The sequence below is a fragment of the Acanthisitta chloris genome, unplaced genomic scaffold (genome assembly GCF_000695815.1).
Source record: "Acanthisitta chloris isolate BGI_N310 unplaced genomic scaffold, ASM69581v1 scaffold14997, whole genome shotgun sequence".
In the NCBI taxonomy this organism is placed as follows: Eukaryota; Metazoa; Chordata; class Aves; order Passeriformes; family Acanthisittidae; genus Acanthisitta; species Acanthisitta chloris.
Window position 1 is genome coordinate 43,476 of NW_008683296.1, and position 8,777 is coordinate 52,252.

An 8,777-nucleotide genomic window follows, 5' to 3' on the forward strand; every position below is an offset into this window, starting at 1 on the left:
TTGACAGTTTGTGTGCCTAAAAGGTGTGCCTGATCTTTATGCATAAAATAGAGGCAATTACAAGTCTCAAATGAGTCTTGAGCCACCCATCAGCTTTGTGTGGGGGTCTTCTTGAATATCACCAAACAGGATTATGGACTTTTTGTTTGGGAAATTAGTTGTGATAGAGTAACGGGGCAGGAGTGTTTCACACTTTTGATCCAAGGAGCTTTTAAAAATAGGTTTTTCTTTCTGCAACTGAGAAAAATGCAGCCTGAAAAGTCAACACAACTGAGTAAGGACTAAGATTGATTTGCAACTGTCAAGGTATATCCTTCCATCTGGTGTTTCCAGTTGATTTGTTTTTAATTGTTGATAACAAGCAATACATAAGAATCAAAATAACATGTTTTCATCTAAATGCTCCTAGAAATATTCCATCCTGGTTTTTCCTTTCCTAAAAATAGTGACATGTCTTTTGGTTTATTTGTGGGTTTTTTCCTTTGATTGAAATATTTAAATATTGAGTACTTAATTTCTCATTTAATTTTGAAAAAAAAATATGTAAAGAAGAGTTATGTTCTAAATTATAAAACAGGTAGAAACCTGCAGCTCTTGCATCTGTATTCCATTCTGTTCAACAGGTATAATGTGTGTTTTCCAAAGGGTGAGGCATTCATTAGGGCATTGAGTGGTTGCTCTGTCAGTCTAAGCCTGGCAGATCCCTCCCTCTTGTCAGTTGTTACTCTGTTCTCTCTGTCACTGTTAATCCCCTGTCCTGCCTACTAAATTACAGTTTCTTCCATTAATCCACCTGCTCTGCACCTCTCTCAGGTTTTTCTGAAAGGTTTTAGAGAAAATTCAGGTATCACACTTAACTACTCCCACTGCTAATCCCGTTTCTCCTCCTTTAATACTGTTACCTGCATCAGAAACATGCGTGATTTCTCTCTCCTCTTTGAAGTATTTATTTATTTCCCACGATTGACACTTCTCTGCTTTGATCATGGTCTTTTCAAATCCTTTACCTGCTTGGTAGCTCCTTCAGGTGAAGGTGGGTGCCCTCCACAACATCATGCTATTGGTACACATTTCCCCTCTGTCCTTGCCCTTTCCTTTCCACAAGGCTGATTTTCAATCCTTGTTTCTTTTGCCTTCTTTTCTGTACCAGCTCATCCTGTTCACAAAATTCAGAATTTAACAGAAGCTCTGGAAGGTTGACACCACCCATGCCTCTGTTTCACCTCCAGTGCTAGGTTACCTTTGTGAGGGTGCCTGCACTAGGTGGTTGCCAGTCCTTAGGTCCTGTAGTCCTCATCCTTCCAGACCAGCCATAGGCACAGGGTAAAGTGGTGGAGCTGTACACTCACTCCTTTTTTAATATGGATTAGCCTTAACTTTCCTCTCCCAATCTTGTGCTAGGGCCTGGCACTCTACTGACTGACTCATCTGCTGTCTTTTGTGTGAACTTAAACAGTCTGGAGGGGAGTGAGCATTTGATCTTGGGCATCCTGGAGGAGAGCAACAGTTTCCCTATGCTATTGAAGAGCAGTCAGCACACAGCTAGGAAATGTTAGACTCCTCAGGAGAGCTGACAAACACAAGTTGATTCAGCAGTCTGTGTCTTCTGTCTGTCATTCCTTTCCCTGTAAAGCATGCCAGCAAGGCAAGGTTATGTCTTTCCCCTCTGCTGTATCTTTCCCCTCCACTAACTGGAATGTAGTAACACCAGTGGTGAGGTGTCTGCTGAACTGGTGTTAGTTAGTTAATCTAGTTAACTGTTAGTCTAGTTCATGGATTGGGGAAGGGGAAAAAAAAATCACCTGCTTGAATAATGTCTGGGACCTCTGTCTTCTCCTATGGCATGAACCCTCCATGTGTTTCATCTGCATCTGCTAGGGGGGATCCAGTTATGGGGAAGTTTTCTGTGAAAATTGCTTGTGGAACTCTTCATTTTCCTATCATTGTCAGTAATTATTTCAAGTAAGAAGCTTCAGCATCCTGTACTTTTTTTCCCCCTGGAAATCAGGTTATTGTTAAATTTTTTAACACTTTTACTTTGTAACTTGTTAGCAGCTACTTAGGTGGCTGCCAACTTGCGTATTCATAGACCTAGCAACCAGCGGATGGCAATGCAGTAAAGCAACCTGTGTGCAAACTAGGAGTGTGTGTTTCCTTACAGAAAAACTATGTGCATCAAACTGCTTAAGGTCTTCTTCATTTTATTGTAAACACTTTTAATTAAAAGCGTGTGTAATTAAATTCCATTTTTCTGCTTTGAGCCCTTTTTTTCTTCTCCTTTGATAAAGAGAGACATCTCGTTTTGAATTACTCTGTAGTCCCTACACTACTGCTGAAGAGCAGAACATTAACCATCTGTCAGCTTATCTTAGTCTTTGGGAATAATTCAGTAGTTATCTGCAAGTGCAGTTGGTGATGTTGCACATTTGATGAAACACTTATGAGAGAAATTACTTTAGGGAAATAGACCTTTCAGTATGCATTATAGAATTGCAGGCAGCTTTCTGTGGTGTTTTATTACCTCTGAAATAATTGTGCTCTGCTTTTTATTGCAGTATCTACTAGAAATGAAAAGCTTAATTCTGCCCCCTGAACATATTCTGAAGAGAGGGGACAGTGAAGCAATAGCATATGCTTTCTTTCATCTTCAACACTGGAAAAGAGTAGAGGGGGCATTGAACCTCTTACACTGTACATGGGAAGGCAGTAAGTAATTTTCTTTTTTACAAAGGAGCAAATCAAATATTTTTGTTGAATGTCATGAGTCATGAGAAAATAATAGTTTTTGTGAGGCATAGTATGTGAGAATTTTGGACATCTGTTACATCCTCACCAGCACTGAAATATTTGAAATTCATACTGCAAATACAGACTTTATTTTATGGGAAAAAGGGTTCTGAAGTCTTGGATTGTGTTCTCTGTGTAATACTGAATGAAATTTCCCATCTTCTTTGAGACATATTTTCTTGCTGGTACATAAGGGGATAATAATTTACCTTCTTGCATCCTGAAGTTGTAGAGATTTGTTTGTCATTATTTGAATGAATGGTTTCAAACTGAAGGAGAGTAGATTAGATTGGACATAATGAAAAGGTGTGCATGCCCTATCCCAGGAAGTGTTCAAGACAAGGTTGGATGGAGCTTCAAGCAACCTTGTATAGTGAAAGGCTTCCCCGCCCATGGCAGGGGCACTGAAATGAGATGGTCTGTAAAGGTCATATGCTAACCTTCTAATATATCTTTGAGATGTGTTTTTTATCAGGTTTCAAAGAATTGAAAAATATAATTTAGAATTGGCCTTTCGCCTTTTCTGCTCTGCTTTAGTCTGTTCTTTTTCAGACTCTCCATATGTTATCGTACCACCTTATATACATTTTGTGGTGTTTTTTTTGCTTTCACCATTTTCTGTCCTCATTTAACTTTGATCTAAAAGATAGTTGGTCACCACGGTAATTCCTATGGAAATACATGTAATGCCTTGTCCTGGTTCCAGCCAGGACAGAGTTAAGTTTTGCAGCAGCCTGGAAGGCACAGCAGGACCCTGGGGTTATTCTGTACCACCCCAGGTGGTGCAGAGGGGGCTGAAGGGGCGAGGGATACCTTTGTTCTGGCTCCAGTTGGGTCGGGTTGTGGTGTGTGCGTTGGGCAGCGCTGGCTACCGCGTGGTGAGCGATTGTGAGTCGTTCACCTGTCACACTGTTATTAAAACAGGTGTTTCTGTTCATTTTCTTACTTCATTGCTTTTTCTTAGTAAATTGTCCTTATCTCAACCTGTGATTTTTACCTTTTGTGCCTCCAATTCCCTCTATCCTGCTGCAGGGGAAGGGATGGGGGAGTGAGCAAGCAGCGCATGGTCTGGGGGGTTTCAATGGAAACACTAAATTGGGGAATACCACTCCTAAACCACGACTTACCTCCATTGTAAAAGTGACTTACTGTCTCAGTCACTGTATGAAATGGCCTGAACTTGCCTAATTTGTAGTGTAGGCTCCCTGAGGATGTATTGGCTTTATTTCTAGGTGTATAGAACACTTTGCTCAGTAATCCATACCGATGCTGCCTGAGGTGTGCTCTGCTGCACTGTTCTCTGTCCTATCTGCTTGCTCTTCTCCTATCATTTCTCCCAGTCTATTATTTTCTCTGTCATAGCTTCCTTCCCAGTGGTTTATTTTCAGTAGTCTCCTTTTATGTGGTGTTCCTTCTCTTCTAGATTACTGCAGAAGTCCTTTAGCCCAAGGTTCATTATCCCATCATTACAAAGCAGTATTTTGCAGAATAAATCTTCTTTTGTTTTGTAAGGCTGGGGAGACCCCAAGGGGCTTTGTACCAGGACCAGCTTTTGTCAAAGGAGTCTGGCTGTCCTGCAGTGCTCCTGCCACTTAGGAATCTAATCATCTGTGCCTGAAGGCAATGTAGGGTATTCCCATTTAGCTACATTAACTGACTGCTCTTCTTATTACCTCCACAGCAGTCTGAATATGTAGTTTAATAGCCAATATCTGTGTAGTAGCCTGTAAAGATGTAAACAAGTGTTGTTGCATAACTACTAAAGAAAAATCCGTAATTCATTTTGCCCAGTGATTTCAGAGAAATATGAACAGTGCACCAGTCCTCAAAAATTTTGTTCACATTTTGCTCACATACAAGACTCGCATGGGTTTTCATGGTTTCACCAGTATTTAGTCCAATAATCATAACTTTTGGTCCATATCTTTGCACCTCTGCATATCGCTAAGCAAAAACATGACAGAGAAATTAAATATATTTAAATACTAGTTCCAACCAACGGTCTATATATAGTACATGGTCAATTGCCCTCACTTTCTTTCTAGGTATCTAGATATTTTATTTATAGTACAACTCGAAAAGTCCAAGTGACACCACTGGGCTTGGGCCAGGCTCTCTGTACAGAAGGTCTGTAGTTTCAAGTGTAACCAAATTTCAAAAGAGTCTGAGGTAATTGATTGTCACTCTTGGTATCTAAACTTGAGTCTAAATTCCTATTGTTTGCATGAAGAAAAGCTTAGGGGTTCTCAAATGCTACAGTAGCTCTTACAGCAAGTACAGGGGTGAATGGCAAACTGTCTCTGTGCTACCTGAATCCACTGATGTAAAATAGGATCAGGTAATACTGAAGGAGTAGGGCAGAGAAGTACCTGTTTAAACACAAACTGATACAGATGAACAAGAGCACTTTCTTCCATGGCTGATAACATTGCTAAATAAAACTATTTTGCTGTAAATAGTCCATATTTGCTCTCATGTCACAGATGACTAATTTCACTTGTTTCATGAAAGCAACATTTCTCCTGTCCCTTTTTGTTTTGATGAAAATCTTAATATTACTGTGATGTAAAGTAAGGCAGAAGAGGCTTGATTGTCGGTTTCAATATTAAGCCAATTTGGAAGAAAAAACTTGTGTTAGTGATTTTGAAGAAAGTAACATTGAACATCACTGCACATATGTTTTTGTACAGACATTCAAGTTTGTTGCATGTGAAGATCATACACAGCTTGGATTATTGTATTTGTGCTTGGCTTTTTGGGTTGCTATGGAGAGGGTTTGTTATTACTGGAAGAGCATTACAGCCCAGGTTGGTTTACAATCTTTGAGGATTTTTGCCTTGTTATTATTGCTTTAAACATAGTAATCAAGAAAAAGATACACTTCCTATAATGTCACAAAAAATTACATCTAACATTATTTCAAATGCAGTGTGCACAGCTGAAAATATTGAGGTATTGTGTATTTAAGGCAATTCTTCAGTTGCCTTGTGAGCAAGCGATCATGGAGTGTTGTGTGGCAGTGGGCTGTACCTAACAACTACAATACAAGGTACAGTGCTTCTAGGACATCTGTTGAGGGAAATACTGCTTCAGCGACTGATGTTCATAGGAGTAGTGAGACTAATATATTGATGACATTTTAAACAGTGAGAATAATATATAGGATGATGGAAAAGGATGCTTTGATTGCAAAGCTATAATTCATCAAGTATTGTGATGTTTCCATAACCTACACTCAGATGGCCTATGATATTGTCACTGTCCAGATTTAGTAATCCATTTCCCTCTCTCTCTCTCTGTTATTATTTTCAGTTTTAAATATGTGTAAGATTAAGTATTATTTAATACCTAACCTGAAGATTTATATCGGAAACCTGACTTGATCTGCTGCATTTAAAAAGAATGCATGAGAGGAACCTAGTTTTAATAATTCAGTATTAATCTTTGATAGCCAAAGAGAAAATGAAAACATGACTGTGTTGGAAAACTGGTTCTCGGGGCTTGTGTCATCAGTGTTACTTGGCTTGCTGGAGTGTGCTGGAAAAAAAGTAGTGTACTTTTTTCCATGCAAAACTTCTATTATGCTTGATGCACAGAGATTGTGAGTATTGGCCTGAATTCACAAGCTTGTCCAATCATTTTCATAGGCTGTACCTGTTATATTAGATACACTTCTTTCCCCTGAAATTTAAAAATTCTGCAGCCTAAAAGCCTAAGACAAAATGTGTAAATTTGACTGTGGAATTGGAAGTACAATGGGCTTTGATTATGCAAACATTTGTGTATGTCCTTGTAATGTGGCCTCACTTGGCATTCATGAACCTTCTCTTAAGAATAAAAATAAACGTAGACATTCGCAGGATAAAAAGCTAAGTGTAGATTTATATTGTGGTATTTCACTAAGCAGTTTATATGCTGTTGGCAACCAAGTATAACTGTTTTGTCTGTTTTTCAGAAGTGCAAATATAGTCAAGTATGACTGCCACACTCACAGGAACTTGTTCATGGTGTTTTCTTTTCAGCTTTCAGAATGATCCCCTATCCACTGGAAAAAGGACATCTTTTCTACCCTTACCCTATTTGTACAGAAACTGCAGATAGAGAACTACTACCATGTACGTTCAACTTTTCTTATTGTTGATATCAAAGAATTGTTTACCTGAGTCTTGCAGCACTGATCTCCTTTGATGCCTTTTCGATTGAGCACACTGGATTAGAATAACTGGACTGACAGTGAGCCTCTGGAGCTCCTGTGGTGGTTTAAGAGGCAGCTCCTAGCCACAGTTCATAACAATTAGGTGTATTTATTATTGTTGATAGGTTAGAGACAGGAAGAGAGATTACGAATTACTTATATCTTGCTATTCTCCCTTGCCAAGACACTGGAAAATATGCCTGGTCTTGATGGGTAACATCCCATCAAACCAAAAGCACAGTGTCACAGCCCTGTTAGTCTTTTGTAGACACACTAGCTACATAAATTCAAAGGCAAGATCCAACCTGCTTGAGGACTGCTGAATCATTAACACAGCTGTTACTCTGACAGGTTCTGCTGACATTTGCTCGGAAACAGTCTTCAATAGCAAGGAAGTGTAAAGGCATGTGTGCTGTTATGAGAAATCATCTCAGTCATTTTTCTATGGCTTTATGGCATGTATTAAGAAAGTGCCAACAGTGTTCCCAGATACAGATTCCTGATCCAGCCCTTGAGAAGTATTACAGTCGAAGCTAATGAGACTCATTGCAGTGCATGCAGTGAAGCACAGGAATGCAGAGCTAAAGCAGCCAATCTTGCAGTTACACTTCATTCCCACATGTTTTCTCACAGTGGAACTTTGTGTGAGCACAAGTGGAAACACAGAAGTACAGAGGGGTTTGCAGAGTCAGGGCAAAGAAGGCAAATATAAGTTGATCCAAGGAAGGAGATTCTTCTGTCACCTTCTCTCTCCTGAAGAAGGAATAAAGAGAAATCTGTTCTGAAACAAGTAAAATGAAGCTGGCTGGTTTTGAGGCTGGTTTTAAGGGCATTTGCACTCTTTGAGTTTTTCATTCAGAAACTTTCTGGTTTGGGCTGAAAAATATGTTTCCTCTTTTTATAAGCCTGCATGAGTAAACATTAGGTGAGAATAATACAGTGAAAATCCACTCAATGCAAGTCACTCGTTCACAGCACATTCTTGCTGATATTACACAGAAATCCTTGGCAACTGACAATATCTCCCCACCCCATTATAATCACCCAATTATAAAAACACCTCTCAGAGTGCTCTGCTTGCTTTACTCAGCTGAGCTGGGGAGGGTGGAGTGTCAGGAGGCTTAGGAATGACAAAGTCATGCAGAATAGCTCAGCGTTCTCTTTTTAGATGCAAAACTAATCATTCTTGTCAAATGTTAGAAGCGAGGGACTCTTTAAGAGCATATGCAGACAGTCATGTTCTGCTCTGGCGGTTATGGGAAATGCCTTTAACTGCAAAATCTCTTGGGTTAGAGGAGGGAAGGATTTAACATACCATGACAGACACAGGTGGAGTTATGGGAAATGCCTTTCACTGCAAAGTCTCTTGGGTTAGAGGAGGGAAGGGTTTAACATACCATGACAGACACAGGTGGGTTCCAGGGATTTTGCATACCTGTCTACACCCTTTAATTGTGTGTGTTCTAAAGGAGAGTCAGCTGGAATTATATCAGAACACAACGATCTGATAAACTATCCAAATTAAAAATACCAATCACAAAACTTTTGCCCTGACTGGATAACAGACTGGAACAACAAGGGTTGAGCCTGTGTCAAAATCAAGTGCAAGAAACTGAGCACAAGAGATCCTAGACTTACAAAGTCCATGGTCTGCTATTTCCAACCTCTAAATTTGTTTTAAATCAAAGAGAAATTGCAATCTATCTTTATTTTTCCTTTTAAACTGATTGAACTAGCAGACTCAAAAATCATACATATCTTTAGTTGATAATATTTTCATTTAAATTCTTAGGAA

The 8,777-nt window shown here is 39.4% G+C and overlaps 1 protein-coding gene across 1 annotated transcript in view; it reads left to right on the forward strand.

The window, feature by feature from the left end:
- LOC103806211 (suppressor of tumorigenicity 7 protein homolog) overlaps positions 1 to 8,777 on the forward strand; it is a gene marked incomplete at both ends in the record, with an annotated part of 49,311 nt that overhangs the window by 38,816 nt on the left and 1,718 nt on the right. The window contains 2 exons of the mRNA XM_009078891.1: positions 2,556 to 2,706; positions 6,810 to 6,902. Coding sequence (XP_009077139.1) covers positions 2,556 to 2,706; positions 6,810 to 6,902 — 244 coding nt within the window. The remainder of the gene's footprint in view (positions 1 to 2,555; positions 2,707 to 6,809; positions 6,903 to 8,777) is intronic.